The 20,972-nt window shown below is 35.2% G+C and overlaps 1 protein-coding gene across 1 annotated transcript in view; it reads left to right on the top strand.

Annotated features, from left to right (window-relative positions):
• The window catches only part of TRAPPC9 (trafficking protein particle complex subunit 9), a 1,005,189-nt gene that overhangs the window by 146,745 nt on the left and 837,472 nt on the right, over positions 1-20,972 (top strand). The window contains exons 10-12 of the mRNA XM_044684475.1: positions 1,322-1,448; positions 7,638-7,654; positions 14,210-14,275. Of these exons, the coding sequence (XP_044540410.1) occupies positions 1,322-1,448; positions 7,638-7,654; positions 14,210-14,275 (210 nt within the window). The remainder of the gene's footprint in view (positions 1-1,321; positions 1,449-7,637; positions 7,655-14,209; positions 14,276-20,972) is intronic.

Genomic DNA, 20,972 nt, shown 5'->3' with positions numbered 1-20,972 from the left:
AGATTTCTTCAGCGCCTTTGTTGCTTTCCTATACTGTTACACAAAATCATCATTTTATTTTGCTTAAAAAAAAAGTCACATGTATTTTGCTCCAAAGGAAAAAAAGCAAAAGCAAAAACAAAGCCCTTTAAAAGAGCTTGAATGTTATATGTGAAAACATCAGAGAGACAGGCTGAACTTTGTTGGTATCAGCTTGAATGCATTATAATTTTGTGGTAAATTCTATTTTTGACAAATAAATTAAAACAGCCCTAAAATTTAAAAACAATAAAAACTTTCAGTTCAGCAAAACTTATTGCTTTTCTAAAAAATCTATTCTTTAGCCTGACTAGAAGGTAGATGAGCAATTTAATAATTGGGTCCAATTAAAAGGGGACCTCAGAGGTGAAATGCCTTTACTAATAAAGCAATCATTAAGTATTTATTAAGCACATGCCAGGTGACAGGCAATGTTACTAGGTCCTGGAGTTGTAGATACAATAGGGAAACAATCCCTGCCCTTTTTTGTGTGGCAATGCCAGGGTTAGAAATCAAGTCTTTGAACTCATATTTTAGTCCTCTTTCCATTACACTGGGAGTTCCTTGAAATTCAGATGCCTTGGATATAACCAATACAATAATTCCTTTCATTTTGATAACTAGAGGTTGCTGGAGATAGTATAATGGAATATAACCTTTATAATTAATCTTAATATGCCTAACATTAAGCAAATGAGATAATTTACATGATAGCAGTTGGAACTCTTTGACAGACACTATGTATAAATGAAAGAAATTTTTTATTATTGTTTCATGTTTTTTCCATACAAGTTAACATTACTGTTCTCAAAATGAGGTGATTGCTTTTCTGGATTTCTCATCAAGTAACAACAATAACAACCAACAATTAGATATAGGAATTTGTTTGATTTATGATTTACCAATTAAACCATAGTTCTGAGTTCTCTAAAATCATTACCTTATTGTTTATATTGTAAAAGATACATTTTTCCATTTCTCTTTAGCAATTTGGAATGGAAACTAGGTAGACTGAATGTAGTGATAAAGAACATCAAAATAGAGATAAGGAGACCTAGGTTCTTGAAGCTCTGGCATTGCCACACATTTTAGGTTTCTAGATCTGCCTCTTTTGTCTTTTTTGTTGTATAACTTTTGAACAGAGTTCTCAGCATGTAAAAATGGAATATTAGGATACATAATTCTTACTGTACCATCTCATCTTAACATTCTGAGAATCTGTATGGTGTTTTATGCTCTAGAAAAACTGCCAGTATTATTTTTGGGTAACAGACCTTGACTTCCTTTTGTTTCCCCTCTTTAGAGAAGAAAGATGTGACACAGAGCTTAGAAAGCTACACTTCAAAATGCCCGGGTACAATGGAACTTATCTCTCTCCCAGATGGACTAAACTTGCCTCCTGTCCCATTTACGAAACTTCCCATTGTAAGGTAAGAGAAATGCCAGCCTGATTGGGAACATGTATGATTCATACTTAGAGTTTTTCCATTTGTTTGAAGTTTGAATGTAGACCATGTTATTGACAAGGATGATCCAGCTGAGTTAGATCTCATGCCAAATTGTTCAAGATTGTTTGCTTCCCAACTACTTTTCATTGTTTTGTGATATACCGCTGTTGATTATCATCTGTGATCTGCCTTTGTAATGTTATACAAATGACTTTCATTCTAAATTGATATTATTTTCTTCCTAGTTTGGAATCAACAGATTGTTTAAACAGGTTGGATTGGAGCTGCTATAATCTTATATGTAATACCATGTCCTTAGTCCTGATTTGGTTTTTTCTTTGATACGGTGTTTACTTTGACCACTCCATTAACCATTCCATAATGTGAATGTGCACAGACAACTTATTCTGAATTGATAGCTATGTTTACCGCCAGACATTTTTTATACATTTCAAGTGTAACCATAATCAATTTCTGTGATTTTCTTTGTGTTCTCCCATTCATTGTCTTCCAGCTCTCTTTTTTAGGAAATATCAATGAAATGTGGGTTTAAGATATCTGGAAAACCCTGGCCTTTCATTTATTGATTCAGAACCATTTTTTTACAACATAGCTTTCAGGATTCCATATGGCCACTTTGTATTTATATTTGTCATTGAATATCATGGTATATATTGGTTCACCAAGAACTGTGATTTTGTTGATGAGGAAACTTGTTGGAATGTTGATCACAACTTCTCTATAGTTTAATATATGTCTTACTGAGTTGTCTAAAAGAGAGGTTGTGACTTGCCTGTATGCAGATAGTAGGCCAGAGGTAAGACTGAAATCCATGTTGCCTCCATTAAGGGGTATGTTTGTTTTCAAGCTGGTCCAGAAGACAGTCTGTTGTTAAACTTATTCTTAAAAACTTTCTATCTGGGTAGAGACTACCATAGTGAGTGCTTCATTGCACAACTTTAAAAGTCATTAGTTATAAGTAAAATAAAAAAAGGAAAACCTTTAGTTACTTCCTAGTCATTATAAGGTAGCAGAGTAGATCACAGTGGAGTCAATAATTGGACCAGAAATGGAACAGTCCTACTGGCATTTTTATAGTAATCTCTTTTTCATTGGTGGCTGTGCAGAATTCAGCACATTGGTATTCTCTGATTCATTGCCTTATATACTCCTAGTAGAAAGAAGTGTCACTGGCATTTAAAATTAAGTTAGGAAGAGCAATCAAACCAGACTAAATACATATGGAAGGAACTCAGAGTGGAGGTGACACATTTTTAGAGGCATTCAGAGATTGATTTTCAAGGTACAAAAATTCAAGAGAATGATTCCCCCAAAATGCAATGGGCAATTAAATGACTGCAAATACAAAACTACCAACCTGTATGTCTATGTGTGATCATCTCTTATAAATTCTTTATGAGAATGATTTGAACTGGTTTTGAAGTGAAATTATGAATAGAGAACAGCCCAGTTTTCATAGAAAGACATCTTTAAAATCATAGAAGTTGACTGAATGGCACAGAAAATAGAGGATACTGCATCATCTTTTTTAATAGTAAAAAAGACATATGACTGAATAAGAACAAAATGCTACCTTAAAGGCTCTCCTCAAGCAAAATGTCCACCACATATATATTATCAGTTTATAATACTCTGTAACAGATACAGCTATGGCGATAACTGTTTATTATTCTGCTGAGTACCAACAGATACAGCTATGGCGATAACTGTTTATTATTCTGCTGAGTACCAACATCAACCAAAGAATAAAATAGGAAGAGATATTCATGCATGTCACAGGTGATAGCTTATATGGCATAAAAGATCTCTAATATTTGTGGCAGAGTTTTCTAAATGCTATATTTTCAGATTAAATTGTATTAGTTGCATTCAGCCTCAGGTGACTACAAAGCACCTCAACAAAATCCATAGGAATGCAAAAGAGATTGGTATAACTATATGTAGTGGTAAAACTAAGTATATGGAAAGTAAATATTGCCCACCTATTACATATAGTTGAATGAACAGTCTTTAGAGTTAGTTCATCAATTTGTTTATCTTGGGGTAGTTAGTCAAGATGTACTAGGTTTTGAGTCAGGTAGAGGAGAGTTGGCTTGATATTATTGGTTAAATATATAGTGCTTTTGGGGGCAGCTGGGTGGCTCAGTGGATTGAGAGCCAGGCCTAGAGACTGGAGGTCCTAGGTTCAAGTCCGGCCTCGGACACTTCCAGCTGTGTGACCTTGGGCAAGTCACTTGACCCCTATTGCCCACCCTTACCACTCCTGGGCCAAGGACGGTCCCTAGCCGGGATGAAAAAGGAGGAGGGTTGGGCGTGGGGCTAGCAACCCCACCCTGTAAAAACTACATCTGCTAAAGAAACTGCAACCTAAAGTAGGGGCAGCTGGGTTAGCTCAGTGGATTGAGAGCCAGGCCTAGAGACGAAAGGTCCTAGGTTCAAGTCCGGGCTCAGACACTTCCCAGCTGGGTGCCCCTGAGCGACTGTGTGACCCATTGCCTACTGGTTGTGGCCCTATGCTCCTAGATGGAGTCCCAGGATAAAAAAATATATAGTGCTTTCAGAGTGCCAAAAGAAAGATAGTTATTGATGCCTTCAGATTGATCAGGGCTAATATGATGGTCATAGGGCATGAACTCCAACAAATAATTTCAAAGGTCACTTAAACAAGCCACTTATCCAGGCATTAATTCATGGACTAAACAGATATTATTACTTCATTGCTATTAAGTATAGAAAGAATGAGCTAGAAGAGAAGATGTTGCTAAATTTGCAGAAGAGTTGGATGTTAAATTTGATACTCCAGTTCTGTAATGAATATTGCAAATGAAACAAGGTAAAGGTAAAGGAGATGTTGGGATTAACTAAGAATTACAATAATAGGAGGAGTAGAAGAAGATAAGATGACACAAAAACTGGCAATAAAGAACATTTGGTGAGCAGGACTAAGAGCATGATTTGGAAAAGCGTGTGAATGTGTTATGGTCTCAGATATTGTCCAGTGTTTATTAGCTATGTTGTATTTAATTATTGTAATTATAATTAAAATTGTAATTGTAATTAAAATTCAAAACAGCAGACAACTATTAGTGAGATTTTCAATGTTTATTTGTCTATGGTTTCTTTCATTTCTTTTCTTTTTAAACACTTGCCTTTCAACTTAGAATCAGTACTGTGTGCTGGTGCCAAGGAAGAAGAGCTAACAATCAGACAACTGTTGAAGGCGTGTTTGGTTAAATGGAAGACATCTGTCATTATTTCTGGTTCAAGAGCAGTCCTGGAATATCAATAACCAAGCTAACAGAAATCATATGATTATCTTAAAAGATGCAGAAAAAAACCTTTGACAAAATACAACACACATTTCTATTGCAACACCAGAAAGTATAAAATAGAAGGGCCTTTCCTCAAAATAACAAACAGTATTTATTTAAAACCATCAGCAAGTGTCATCCACAATGGGGACATTAGAAGCCTTCCCAGTAACATCAGGAGTGAAGCAGGGATGTCCATTATCACCACTATTATTTAATATTGTACTAGAAACACTAGCTGTAGCAATTAGAGGAGAAAAAGAAATTGAAGAGATTAAAAAGTAGGCAATGAGGAAATTAAACTATCACTTTTTGCAGATGATATAATGGTATACTTAGAGAATCCTATAAAATCAACTAAAAAGCTAATAGAAATAATTAATAACTTTAGTAAAGTTGCAGAGTACAAAATAAATCCACATAAATCATCAGCATTTCTTTATATTTCCAACAAAAATCAGCAGCAAGGTTAGAAAGAGAAACTCCATTTAAAATCACTCTAGACAATATAAAATATTTGGGAATCTGCCAAGACAGACTCAGGAATTCTATGAAAATAACTACAAAACACTTTTCACACAAATAGAACTAGATCTAAACAATTGGAAAAACATTAATTGTTCATGGGTAGGATGAGCTAATATAATAAAATCGACAGTCCTACCTAAACTAATTTACTTATTCAGCACCATACCTATCAAACTACCAAAAAACTTTTTTATAGAATTAGAAAAAATTATAATAAAATTCATCTAGAAGAATAAAATATAAAGAATATCAAGGGAACTAATAAAAAAAGTGAAGAATAGTATCATATGTCAAACTGTACTGTAAAGCAGTGGTCATCAAAACAGTATGGTACTAATTAAACGATAGAAGGGTGGATGGAATAGACTTCAGGTAAATGGAATAGACTTCAGATAAATGACCCTAGCAAGCTAGTATTTGATAAACCCAAAGATCCCAGCTTTTAGAACAAGAACTCACTGTTTGACAAAAACTGCTGGGAAAATTGGAAAATAGTATGGGAAAAATTAGGTTTAGATCAACATCTCAGACCCTATACCAGTGGTTCCCAAGCTTTTTTGGCCTACCACCCCCTTTCCAGAAAAATATTACTTAGCCCCCTGGAAATTAATTTTTAAAAAATTTTAATAGCAATTAATAGGAAAGATGAATGCACCTGTGGCCACCACCACTCCCCTGGATTGCTGCACCACCTACCAGGGGGGCAGTAGCACCCACTTTGGTAATCACTGCCCTATACTAAGATAAATTCAATTTAAATATAATTAAATATAAAGAGTGAAATCATAAAAAATTAGGTGAACATAGAATAGTATACCTGTCAGATCTATGGGAAAGGAAGTAATTTAAGACCAAGCAAGAGAGAGAGAACATTACAAAATGTAAAATGAATAATTTTGATTTTGTTAAATTAAAAAGTTTTTGCACAAACAAAATTAGTGCAACCAAAATTAGAAGGGAAGCAACAGACTGAGAAAAAATTTTCATAACAAAACTTTCTGACAAACATCTAATTTCCCAAATACATAAGTATACAAGAAATCAAGCCATTCCTCAATTGACAAATGGTCAAGGGATATGAATAGGCAGTTTTCAGATAAAGAAATCAAGACTATTAATAATGAAAAAGTATTCAAAATCCCTCCTGATGATAGAAATGCAGATCAAAACTGCATACCTAGCAGATTGGCCAATATGACATTAAAGGAAAATAAAACATGTTGGAGGGGATGTGACAAAATTGGAACACTAGTGCATTGCTGATGGAGTTGTGAATTGATCCAATTTGGAATTATGCCCCAAAGGCTTTAAAAGACTGCCTGCCTTTTGATCCAGCCAAACCACTACTAGGTTTGTACTCCAAAGAGATAATAATGAAAAGTGTTTGTACAAAAATATTTATAGCCATGCTCTTTGTGGTGACCAAAAAATTGGAAAATTAGGGAGTGTCTATCAATTGGGGAATGGCTGAACTAATTGTGGTATCTGTTGGTGATGGAATATTATTGTGCTAAAAGGAATGATGAACTGGAGGAATTCCATGTGAACTGGGAAGACCTCCAGGAATTGATGCAGAGTGAAAGGAGTAGAACCAGGAGAACAATGTACACAGAGACTGTTATATTATGGCACAATCGAATGTAATAGACTTTGCTATTGATATTCTAGGACAATCCAGAGGGACTTGTGAAAAAAAACACACTATCCACATCGAGAGAACGATCTGTGGGAACAGAAACGTAGAAGGAAAACGTGATCACTTGTTTATATGGGTATAGGATTTGGGGTTTTTATTTTTAAAATATTACTCTATTACAAAAATGAATAATATGGAAATAGATATTCATTGATAATACATGTATAACCCAGTGGAATTGCTTGTCAGCTTTGGGAGGAGGGAGGGAAAAAAGGAAAGGAAAGTACATGAATCATGTAACCATGGAAAAATACTTAAAAAAAAATAAAATAAGAGTAAAAAAGAAAAAAAAAGAGCAGTACTGGAATACTTTTGGGTCTTTATTATGCAATTACTTCTGTTTTATTAGATCAAGATCTTTCCATATTCTAAAGTAGTTCAAGAATATATCAAAGTGGATAATTTTAATATTTGAATAAATCAGGAGTGTACATATATACATATATTTCAGTTTAGCACATAATAAAAATACATTTATAATCATCTAAAATGCTTCTTTCCCCCTCTACCCCAAGCTGTTTATTGACAAAAAAGCAAAGCCCCTCTTTTTAAATATTTTTAGCATTTTTCTGTTAATATTCTATGACTGCAAATCAAGGAATGTTAGGATCTGAGAAGAATAAAATTGCTAAAGAACTCAAAAGAATAATGGACAAGGGGCATGGTAGATTTAAGAAATCTGTAGCATATTACCAGTGATGAATGGCATGTGATAATGATAAAGTATTATTAAGGATATATATGATTGGAAAGTGAAATGGCCAGTTATTGAGTAAGATTCATAACCCAGATATGGATAGTTTGGGTTTTGGGATGTTAGAATATTAAAAGAAAGAGACAAAGGCTGATGCTGTATTGGGTAGATCAGTGGTTCCCAAACTTTTTTGGCCTACCACCCCCTTTCCCGAAAAAAATATTACTTAGCGCCCCCTGGAAATTACGAAACTATTTATTGAACTCATAATAGAATGTAATACTAAAAAAGTGTGGCCATCACCACCTCTCTGGATTGCTGCAGCACCCACCAGGGGGCGGTGGCACCCACTTTGGGAATCACTGAGGTAGATCATCTGAACTGTAAATGGAACTTCCTAAATGAAAACAAGTTTGTACTCTGTGTTTTATAATTGCCCAAAGTGAGTTTAATCTTGTTTTTTTCATATAGCTAATGGCTAATAATAGCCAACTTTACATAGTGCCTTAAATTGGACAAAGTGCTATACACACATTATTTCATTCCATTCAAACAACTCTGGTAGGTTGGTGCTCTTATTATCCCCATTTTCACAATGAGAAAAATGAGGGCAACTAAGTTTATCCAGAGTCACAGAACTAGCAAGTACCTGAGGCAGGATTGGCATGTTTTCCTGACTGGAAGTCCAGTGTTCTGTCCATGAGACACTTAGCAGTATCTAGAGCAGTGGTTCCCAAACTTTTTTGGCCTACCGCCCCCTTTCCAGAAAAAATATTACTTAGAGCCCCCTGTCACATACTATCACCTCCCCCTTACAGTTATTCACCACCTCCAAATGCACCTGTGGCCATCACTGCTCTCCTGGATCGCTATAGCACCCACTAGGAGGTGGTGGCACCCACTTTGGGAATCACTGATCTAGAGTGATAGAAGACTGTTTATTTGAATCATCTTACTCTAGATAAGGGGTCAGTAAACTACAGTTGTAAAGGCACTGGGTTGGATTTGTGCTGGTGTTTGCCAACCCCTGCTCTAGTTTGTTAAACAAAACTTGAACCTTTCTTCTATAAGGGCAGTACTATAACATCGCTTTCAAAGAGAAAGAAAAGGAGCACACCTCAAGAATGATTTTAATGCATATTATATCATTAGTTAAGGTTTAGGAAGTTGTTTTCCAGTCAAACTAGAAAACGCTTTGTCCCTTGAACATGTCCTGTATTTCCCACCTCGGCTTCTACCTATTTGCCTAGAATGTTTCAGTCTTTTCAACTTCTGCCTTTTTTCCCCCAAAGCTTATTTGATTTCCTCTTCTCTGATGCTTTCTCTGATCTCTCTCTCTCTCTCTCTCTCTCTCTCTCTCTCTCTCTCTCTCTCTCACACACACACACACACATCTGATTGCAAAATGATAACATTTGGCATTTATATAGCTTAAGGTTTGCAGACATTTAGCATCTCATTACTTAGATGAAAAAACGTAGCTTCAGAGAGATTGTGAGTTGTACTTGTATCTTTATCAGACACAGAATGTGAACTAGTTCTGTTTTCTCCAAGTACATTGCTTATTCTATTGTACAGTGCTACTGTTTCAGAACACTCAATACTTCTCATCTTAATCCAATTTGTAAGATGTTTATGTGTATTCAAGGCTTGCTGAAGATACTTAGCAGCTTTGTGAACTGGGCAAGCCAGTTAATTGCAATATGTGCCGCAGGGCCTTCCTCTGTAAAACAGAAATAATAATAGCACTTACTTCATAGAGTTTTGTGAAGCTCAAGTGATATAATAAGTATAGAGTCCTTTTTCAAACTTTAAAGTGCTGTATAGCTTTTAGCTATTATTATCAGTTATTATTTTTGCCATGTGGTGCAACAGACAGTGTACTACTTCCAGAGGTTAGAAGGCTTGAATTCAAATATTACTTCTGACACTTACTAGCTGTATGATCCTGGGCACCTGTCTCCCTGTGTTATCACAAGGTTAAAATGAGATAATATTTTTAAAGTGCTTTGCAAAACTTGAATAGCTGAACAGATGCCAGTATTATGAATGCTTTATTTGTCTGACTAGACAGTTTTGTGAGGTCCAGGATTGTGTATTATTTATCTTTGTATTCTTGGCAGTGCTGTTTAGAGTTATTGTAATCGAATTAATAGTTGTAGAAATGTATAAAAATCTTTAAGTTTTAATTTTTTTCTCTTTAAAAAAACCCTACCTTCTATCTCAGAATCTGTACTAAGTTATAGTTACAAGACAGAAGAGTGGTAAGACAAGACAACTGGGGGTAAGTGATTTGCCCAGGGTCACATAGCTAGTACGTATCTGAGGCTAAATCTGGTTCTCTTATCCATTGAACCATCTAGCTTCCCCTTAAATTTAGAAAAAATAAGTGCTTTGCAAAACTTAGGCCTCCCAACCTCCCTGAAAAGATCTTAAGCTGGTTACCAGATGATTATTGTCTTTTTCACTGGACAAAGGTCAATAAAAAAAAATTTATCAAGCATCTGCTATATACTAGATACTTTTCTAAGTATTAGGGATGCAGATAAAAATAAAAGAATGACAGTCCCAGCCATAGGAGAAAAGGAACAGAATTGGAGATGAACCATATGGTAAAAAATGCACCAATGAGAAACTCAGGAGACTTGGGGCCCAATCCTAACTTTGACAATTTAACCTTGGGCAAATTACTGCTTAGTTTTCATCTGTGAAATGAGTAGATTAAATTAGATAAGCTTTCAGATTCTACCTAGTTTGAAAGTTTTTATAACACTAAAAAGTTATGAATACAGAAAAAAGGCATGGATATAATACATCTAAATTTTGAAAGTGAGTGGGATATATGCTTACGTGTGAGTGTTAAGCTGAGATTTAAAAAAAAAATGATACAGGAAAGTTTTACTTGATACGTGACTTTAAGAGCCAGTATTAACTTTGTAGGCTTCTTCCTCCCTAATTATAATTTTAAGAAATTTATTTCAAACAGCATAAATCTGTCTTATAACCTTCATACCTCAACCCTCCCCACCCCCAATTGAGAACAAAATAAGACAAAAACCCATTACAAACGTGAATAGTTAATCACAACAAATTTTCACGTTGCCCATGTCCAAATTGTTTTGGCTATAGTTTTGCACTTTTCAGGAAGTGGTTAATATATTTCATCTTTAATCCTCTGTAATTGTGTCATTACCATATTGCTGTTACTGGGTAACTTATTCCCCTGATTCTGTTCTTGCTGTTCTTTACTTTGTATCAGTTCATACAGTCTTCCCAGGTTTCTCAGAAATCATTCTCTTTATCATTTCTTATAGCACAATAGTATCCCATCACATTCATATACCATGACTTGTTCTTATCCCAATTTATAGGCCCCTTCTCAGATTCCTTTATTCTTATATTGTATTCTTATTCTTTATCAGTGCAAAAAAGTCATAAATATTATTGTAAATTTTTGGAGTTTTGCTCCTTAAATCTAATCCCTCCCTCAATCTACTCTCACTTATCCCCTCTGCCCCCTCAACCCTTCTTCTCTTTTCATCCTAGTTCTCTATTGAGTGAAATATATTTCTCTATCCAGAAATTTTGTGTAAGTGCATGCGTATATGTATGTATATGTGCTTCTTCTTTTCTTTTTAAACCCTTAAGCAGAAGGAATGGTAAGGGCTAGGAAGTTGAGGCCAAAGGATTTGCCCATGTTTACACAATAAGTATCCGAGGTCAAATTTGAACCCAGGACCCTGTCTCCAGACCTGATTCTCTAGCAACTGAATCAGCTAGCTGTCCCCTGTGTGTGTATTCTTTCTTCCTTGATCAATTTAGTTGAAAGGAATAAGATAGGAGTGTTAACTGCTTCCTCAGCCTTTCTCCTTGTTTATATACATGCACACTGTGAAAATGTAAGATAATTTCCCTTTTTTCTTTTCCAGTGTATTCCTCTTCCCCACTCTTTCCATTCTTCTATTAAGATCATTAAAACATAACAGAATTGTTCCCAGGCCTTTTATTGAATTGGACTCCTTCTGTGGTCCCTGAGGATGATATGGTTCAGAGGGAAAACATGTGTCATCTCCTAATACTAGAATGTAAATAGCTTTTCTTTGTTTAGTTCTTGGTCATTTTTAAAATATTTTTTTCACACCCATATTTGAACTTCAGAGTTTTTCCCCAGCTCTGGTCTTTTCATTAAGAATGTTTAGAAGTTCTCTGTTTTATTAAAATCCCATCCCCTCCTTCACCCCCCTGGAACATTATATTCGATTTTTTCTGGTAAGTTATTCTTGGCTGTAAGCCTATATCTTTTGTCTTCTTGCATATTATATTCTAAGTTCTTTACTCCTTCAAAGCGGTGACTGCTAAATCATGTGTGTTCCTGACAGTAGTTCCTCAGTACTTATTTTTTCCTTCCTGTATGCTTCTAGTATTTTTTCTTTGGCTGAGAAGCTCTGGATTTTGGCTCTGATGAAACTGGGAATTTTCATTTTTTAAAAAATGTTAATGACTGGTAGTTATGTTCTGTTTTCATTTTGTCTTTTGGTCTTAAGAGATTTGAGCCATTTTCCTTTAAGATTTCTTATATTATGATGACTGTATTCTTTTTTTTTTTTTGGCCATGGTGTTCAGATAGTCTAATGATTCCTAATTTTTTTCTCCTTCATCTGTTTCTACATCAGTTTTTCTTCCTGTGATACCTTATGTTTTCTTTTCTTTTTTCTTTATTTTAATATTACTTGTTGCCTTATGGAGTTATTGGCTTAATTCTAATTTTGGGGAAGTTTGTTACTTGGGCAAGGTTTTTTGCCATGCTGTTAATTCCCATTTCAGTTCTTTCTGCTATAGTTCTCATTTATTTTCAGTTTTTCTTCCCTTTTCAGTGCTTTCATTTCATTTTAAAACATTTAAAAAACGTGTGCTTCATCTCTTTCAGGTTTTTTAGTTGAGCTTGCATTTAAGCTGTGTTTCCCCCCCCCCCCCCCCCCAAGGCTTTGCTTGTAGATGTTTTAGAATTCTCTTCTGAGTTGGTGTCTTGTTCTTTCCTACCATTGTAATGATTCTTTATGATGGAATTGTTCATTCTAGCCTGCTTCTTTCTTGACTTTTAATTTGATGTTAGGAGAGAACATGGTCATACTTCTGGAGGAAAGCTCTGTGTTAGTCCTGCTGTCGTCTTCTTGGAGTACTGAGTGTCATCTTATTCCAGGATCTCAAGAATAGTCTGGACACTTACAAACTCTCAGTGCTCCCAAAGTGGTCTACTTCCAAATAAAGTCCAATCCAATCGCTGCTTCCCTGGTCTGATTTCTGTAAGTTCCTTACCTGGGTTTGGGTCTGCACAAGAGTAGACTGGTTTTAGACCTATTCCTATCTTTTAGCTGTAAAGTTCTCTTGGTTCAGTATTGGAGTTGTAGGATCCCTTTTAATCAGAAATTCCTGCCCTTGTTATTCCTCTGTAGATAGGGCTATATGCTGGAACTGAGAATCCAGTGTAAGAAATCAAAATGGATATAAAAGGACAGATTTAAAAATATTATGGTTTTAAAAGATTTATTGGTAGCCATTAGAAAAATGAAGCCTTGTGCCATGCTGAGAGCCATTTTAAAAGATCTGCATCCTGTTCCCTCCCTTCCCCATCCTGGCTCTGCTCCAAAATCACCAAAGAGAAAGTGCCAATCCAACCACTCACTATTTATCCTTCTATCTATGTTATTACGCTTCCTGTCCATGTGATTACGCAAGAGAGGAAGCCAGTTGGCTCTCAAGAAATGTAGTTTGAAAGAACCCTAAATGTCCACAGGAAGTTTAGATCAGGGACCTCAAAATTAGTTCAAGGACTCCCAAATTACCAATACCACATTCACCCCTGAGATCCAAGGAAGACTGTTCTCCCCAAAGGCTCTTGTAAACATAACTAACTTTTAAATTACAGAAATTTGGGGATAAAAAGAAAAGAGGACAAAAACAATGATCCTATGATTGCTAGGTGCATTGACAAAAAGCCAATTAGGGAGCAGTCCCCTTTGGCATAAAAGTGTACATTCAAAACAAATACATTCAACTCCCCATAGTTCAATCAACTGCACCCCAGAGTTCATTTTGAATCTTCTTGATGCAGTGTAGGTTTCTGCAGGCATCTTCATGGTGCCTTCTCCAAAGAGGTTCGTTGTCTGGATTCTGGAGAGATGGCAAATTTCTTATCCTGAAATTACTCTCAAAAGAATTTAAACTTTACACCAGTCTGCTCTTGTGATCTGAATCACACCACTAGAGTTAGCTTCTGGAATTCCAGCTTCCTCAATACACTGTCTGGGTTCCTTTCTACTTGGGAATAATTCCCCTATATGCAAGTCACAAGTCCTTTTTTCAGTTTGTCAAAGATTTGTGACCCTTTGAGGTGCCCTTGTATGGGTTTGTTGGTATCTAGATATAGGTCTGAATCCTCTTCTTCTCCTGATGCACAGCTACTTCCTGGGCAGTGGAGTCTTTTGCTTGCACCATGTTCCTGGTTCAATGTGTCCCTATTGTCTGAAGACCTTGATGTCTATCTATGCTGAACTCAGCTGTAAAAGTGAACTTAATAAAGCTGACCATGTCAACCTTATACAGTAAACTCTAGTGGCTCTCTACTACCCTCAGGATCAAATATAAAATCCAGTTTGGCAAAAGCTTTTTATAACCTGCTCTATCTCTTATTCTGTTCCTCCTATACCTAATTATCCCCTTCCCGTAATACTATGCCCATCTTTATTGCTTATCACTCGGTTCTCTCAAAGTCACAGAATCCATAGCTGGAAGCTACTATGCAGGTTTCTAAACTCAAATCTTACAAGAATTTTTTCAACTTCCATGAGAAATGGCTATCCCAGCTTCACTTCAAAAGAATTCCAATGAAGGAGAAATTTTATCTTTTGTGGAATCAGATTCTACTTTTGGAAAGCTTTAAGTGTTATAAAGCTTTTCTTGCACAGAACTGAAAGCTACCCCTTTGCAACTTGTGGCAAATATTGGTCCTCAGGAATGAACAGAACAACTACAATCCGTCTTGTGCATGATACTGCTTAAAGTATTTGAAAGCAATTATTATGATGTTCTCCTTAGTATTCTCTTCTCCATGTGATATAGTTCTTTTACACAATTTGCATGTGGAAAAAGTTAGTCTTTTTTGCCATCCTGCTTTTAAAAAGGAAAGAGGAAAACTCATGTGTTTCAGAATCTAGGTGGTACCTTGCATAAATTGCTGGAGTCATTAAATCCGAGTTCAAATTCTGCCTCATTCAATCACCAAATATTTATTAAATGCTTACTATGTGCTAGGCACTCTGCTGAACATTTAATATCTATGTAACCTCAGGTAAGTCTCTTAATACTGCATGCCTTGATTTCCACAGTAAAATGGGGATAATAGCATCTATCAGAGTTTTCATAAGTACCAAATGAAATAACATATAAAATGCTTTATAAAACTTAAAGAGCTATACAAATGTTAGCTGCTATCATTATTATTATTATTATTGCTATTATTATAATCATATCTCATTGTAAATTCACCAGGGAAGCTTGCCTTTGGAATGAATCCTTTGGTGAATCCATGTATAAGATGGATCTTTTTGTAAAAAGACTGATCTCATACATATATTTCATGTATCTGGATTTGTGAGATCCTGATTGTTTATTTACTGTGATACAAGACATGTTTCTCTTCCAAGAGTAGAAATTCTTTTCTCATTCTCCTGATCCAGAATAAGATATTTATGCTTATTTTTTCTTTCTTTGGCCAATAGCCAGTTTTTAGCGCATTGAGACAAATTTTCTTCTTTCTGTCTCTATGTTGCAATGATTAATGCGTGACACATTTCATAGAATACTTGGGGAAAACTGAATTGCATACTATGATATTCTTTGCCTCTTCTCCATTTGTTAAGTGTTAATATAATCAGATTTTAGCAAGCTAGTCAGTCATAGTTGACTTTAAATTCCAGGGAGACTTTAGGTTCTTACTCCTTTATCCTTCAAATTCTTGTTCTTAACTAAAGACTGTATTGCAGTGCATTAGTTAGGAGTACCATGTTTGAATCTAAGTTTTTCTATTTTAATATCCTAGGTGTGTGATCATTTTACCTATTAGAACTTTACCTCATTTGTGAAATGAGGACAATCATATTTCAGCTATATGTTACACAGAATTATTCAACCTAATCCAACAGATCAATTAAACATTTGTTAAATAGATTAAAGCAAATTTATAAAACACTTTGTATTTCCCAGGCACCTTGCTAAGTTCAGAAAAACAAAACCAAAACACTCAATGCCTCTCATAAGGGAACATAAATCTGTGATTGATAAAAAATATATACTGAAAAATAAATGCAAGATAATTTGAAGAAGGAGAAACTCTAATGGACTTGGACATAGTCTATGCCAGTGGTTCCCAAACTTTTTTGGCCTACCGCCCCCTTTCCAGAAGAAATATTACTTAGCCCCCTGGAAATTAATTTTTTAAAAAATTTAATAGCAGTTAATAGGAAAGATAAATGCACCTGTGGCCATTACTGGTACCCTGGATCGCTGCATCACCTACCAGGGGGTGGTAGTGCCAACTTTGGGAATCACTGGTCTATGCAATGAAGCAGAGAAGGGAGGAGAATGTAGAATTTGGAGAGCAGTTTAAGATAGTTTGACTGGTAAGTAAATCTAATGTGAGGAGTAATATAAATTGAACTTGAAAGTTAGGCTAGAACCACTGTAGAGGGCTTAAAAATGTCAGGTTGAGGAATTTTTATTTTATAATAGAGTCAGAAGAGAGCAACTGAAGATTTCAAGCAGGGTATGGCGTTTTTATATCTAGAATTTAGAAAGCATATTTTGGTATGTTGATCAGATTTGGGCTTTGGAAAGATTATTTTAGCACCTTTGTGGAGAAGGCAGACAGGAAACAGGGAGACCAATTAGAATCGTTGTAGTAGAGCTGATGATGATGACCTAAAGTATGATTGCATCAATGTGGAAGGAAATGAAGCTAGAGGGCAATAGATTGAGGTGCATAAGGTCAAATGTAGGATGTTAAGGAAGCACTGTAGAGGCAATTAGGTGGTTCAGTTCAACCTGAATTCAGGAAGACCCAAGTTCAAATTTGGGCAGAAATACTTATTATCTCTGTGAACTTGGGCAAATCTTTTAACCTCAGTTTGCCATAATCCATTGCAGAAAGAAATGACAACTACTCCAGTATCTTTGCCAAGAAACCACACAGATAGCATTAGCCTGCTATATATATATATAGTATATGGGTTTGTAAAGAGTCAGATAAGACTGAATGACTGCATTACAGCAACAAAATCTTATAAAGTATTATATAATTATGGACTATATTTTAGCATCTGGTGTAACATACCCTTCTCCTGGAAATTTGAGACCTTTGATAGGTGTCTGATAGTATGTACTAGTTAAAGTTATGAAATAATTCCAGTCTTTCCTCTTTCCTCTTTTTCAACAAATTCAGCAAATAGTCATTAAGCTGTATTACAAGTCATGTGTTTTGCTTTGTGCTGGCAATATAATGATAATAAATCATATAGTTCTTATAGTCATGGAACTTATATGTGAATAGGTTATAAAACATATAAACTTATGAATGTATAAATATTATGGAAAATTAAGTGTGACAGAATGGTAATTTTTATGGAGTTAATAAAGAATATGCTTTATTTTGTCTTTTCAATTGTCAGTTCAATTCAGTAAGTACTGATCACTATGCTAGGGACTGGAGAAGTTAGAAAAATAATTAAATTTTAATACTAGCTCTATGAAATTTTGCAATATAGATGGAGGATGCATTACAGGTACAACTAATTATGATACAAAATGGAATGTGTTAAGTGAATTATATAGGTACAAAATAAGTATCACATGTCTGTGGAAGAGAAGAACATTTCTGATTTTGGAAATGTGAGGCAAGTAAAAGTACCTAGATGAAGTGGCATTTGAACTGTGACTTAAAATATGGTTAGGATTTCATTAGGATGGAGATGTGAAGAGAAGGTACTTTAAGTGAAAGTCTCAACAAAGAAATCAAAGAGAGATGGTATGTAGTTTACTGGAGAATCAACTACATTGATTAAATTCATGTATGAAACATTTGGATCAACAAATTAAGAATTAAATAAGCAAAAGTATTTTGTTTGAGTCATTCCTCTCAATAAATTTGCTTTCTGATTTACATGACTTCACTAATTAGTGTTCTAATCTTTTTTTTGATTCCAATTAAACATAACATTCAGGGGAGCATTACTTGATTCTATTTTTAAGCTCTTTAAAAATGCCAACAGTTTCCATATTGAACTTCCAAAAATAGCTGCTATCTTTGAAAACATTATTCTTCAAACTGTGCACTACCACTAGCATAATTATATGCCAAATGTGGCCTTATTTGTTCTACATTAGCATTGATTCACACTTCTAACATCTTAGATTTTTTACTGGCAATTCCAGCAAAGATTTATTCTTCATTTATAATACTTCAAATATAATGTAATGACATTTTATGGAAGTGATCAAATAGAAGTAGGTGCTCATGCCCATATACTATGTTATTTTTAGTCCTGATCATACTTACAGTCATCTGGGCTGTTCCTTTAAATGCTTCTTGTATATCTGAATCTTTGATATGATAGATCCGAATCATTGTATTCATCTAATATTTTTTTAACTCTTTTCTAAGCACAGTGTGTTGTGCTTAGCCTTTGTGGTTATAAAGGATACAAGTGTTAAATGAAACAATTTTCCATTTTAAGGTAGTTTACAATCTAAAGCCAATATGTCAATTTATTATACATCACATCAGTCTGCCATGTGACTATATTTCTTCATAGAATCATAGCACCTTTAACTTGGGATGATCTCCCAGGGTTATCATAAGCTTTTCATGACACATGGATCCCTTTTACAATTGTCTTTTACAGCTTGAACATGTTTAGTGAGAGATTCACTGCTCACAACGCAATCATTTGTTTCTTTGTTAGAAATTTCTGGTTGATTTTAGAGTTGAAATCTGAGTCCCTATACTTGTTTGTAGTTTCTCTCTCATGTCTAAGTATTGATAATTCTCCTTTACCATTCTATCAATCATGTCCGCTTTAAAACTTCTTTCCTCAAAGTCTTTGGTTTGTGGTCTGAATACAAAATCAAATGATGAAATAATTTTGATTGAGGCTACCTCATTCTCAAATTTCCATATGTGTGTGTGTGTGTGTGTGTGTGTATATATATATATATATATATATATATATATATATATTTCTCAAGTGCAGTCTTAAGAATTTTAGCAACTGTTTATGATACTTAATTATATTACATATTCTTATGAAGTCATAGAATGGATTCCTTTTGGGTTATTTAGCTTCACTTTGCCCTTTAATCATTCATTCTATTGTTTGACTCTCAACATTCATCTTAAAAAATTCAGTTTGGGAGCAGCTGGGTGGCTTTAGTGCATTGAGAGCTAGGCCTAGAGATGGGAGGTCCTAGGTTCAAACTTGGCCTCAGACACTTTCTTGCTATGTGATCCCGGATAAGTCACTTAACCCTCATTGCCTAGCCTTTATCACTCTTCTGCCTTGGAACGAATACATAGTATTGGCTCTAAGATGGAAGGTAAGGGTTTAAAAAAAAGTCCAGGTTGTAGAGCGTCAGCCCTGAGAATATGGGATAATTTTGTTGTTGCCGTTGTCATGTTGTTTCAGTTGTATCTGACTCTTTTTTACCCCATTTAGGGATTTCTTGGCAAAGCTATTGGGGTAGTTTAACCATTTTCTTCTCTAGCTCATTTTACAGATATGGAACTGAAGTAATTAGGGTTGAGTGACTTGCCCGGGGTCACACAATTAGTATTCGAAGCCAAATTCGAACTCAGGAAGATAAGTCTTTCTTACTTCAGACCCTGTGCTCTTATCTACTGTGACACTTGGCTGCTCACATACCACTGCTCAAAAAAGCAATTCAAGCTCTATTGTTTGGTGATTCTAGAATAATATGTTTACACATAAAGGATACCATGATAATCTATGGTGTAATTGCTTTTCTATTTAAAAAAATCAATCTATTTGTAGTCAATAATAAATCTTTATTAGCACCTATTTTATACTTTTGTTGTTATATGATTTTTTTTTAGGCCCAGGGGTGCAAAGGCAAAATAATGGATACCCCATTGACTCCAAGGAGCTTATAGTCTATCAAGGAAGCATAAGTACATAGTTAAGAGGAAAAAATGCAATACAGGGTAATTTCTAGAGGTAGGGAGTCACAAATAACTAGAGGGGGGCAGAAGGAAAGACGGGCAAGCCTTCATATAGGATGTGACAGATGGGGACATTAGAAGGGAGTATACAACATGTGCAAAGGTATGAGGATAAGAGGTAGAATATGCAAAGACATAGAGGCAGGGGATAGAATGTTTTTGTATAGTTAAGAGTAGTAAAGTAGTCCTTTTTCCTGTGGGGTGTGTCATGGTCAGGCTTTGTAGTCTTAGGATTTGCAATATAGTGTATGTGAAGAGTAGTGATATGCAGTAAGCCTGCAAAATTAGGCTAGAACATGCTTTATATTTCAAATAGATGAGTTTCCTTTCTATCCTAGAGGAAGAAAGGAAGGAAAAAATGAAAGAAGGAAATAGGCATTTTTAAAGCTCTTACTTCATGCCAAATACTTTATTAAGTGCTTTACAAATATTATCTCATTTAATCTTCATAACAGTCCTGGAGGTAGGTGCTATTATTTTTTTCATTTTACTGTTGAGTAAACTGAGGCAGGCAATAGTTAAATAACTGCCTGGGATCACAAAAGTTAAGTGTCTGAGACTGGATTGGTACTCTACTAGCATTGTAGCCAATGAAGCTTTTTAAGCAAGAGTGCATGGGTTGACCTGTGCTTGAGGGATGTCTATATGAAAGCTATATGTAGGATCTATTGGAGAAATAAAGACTGGAAACGGACAAATTAAGAGTCTCTTACAATGGCCTGCTGAGAATTGATGAGGGACTGAACTAGGGAAATAGTTGTATGGATGGCGAGAAGTTAGCATATACAAGAGATTGAGAGAAGAAATACCCAGCTGTGGAAACTGATTGAAAATGTGGAGTCAGAGAGAGTGAAGAGTTGAGGATTTCTGCAGAGTTTTTTTTTTAAATGTAAGCATTAATTAATAATCATTTTTAACATGGTTACATGATTCATGCTCCTACTTTCCCCTTCACCCCCCCCCCCCC

The sequence above is a fragment of the Gracilinanus agilis genome, chromosome 1, assembly GCF_016433145.1.
Source record: "Gracilinanus agilis isolate LMUSP501 chromosome 1, AgileGrace, whole genome shotgun sequence".
NCBI lineage: Eukaryota > Metazoa > Chordata > Mammalia > Didelphimorphia > Didelphidae > Gracilinanus > Gracilinanus agilis.
The sequence above is the reverse complement of the archived record's forward strand: the minus strand, read 5'-3'. Positions and strand labels throughout refer to the sequence as shown.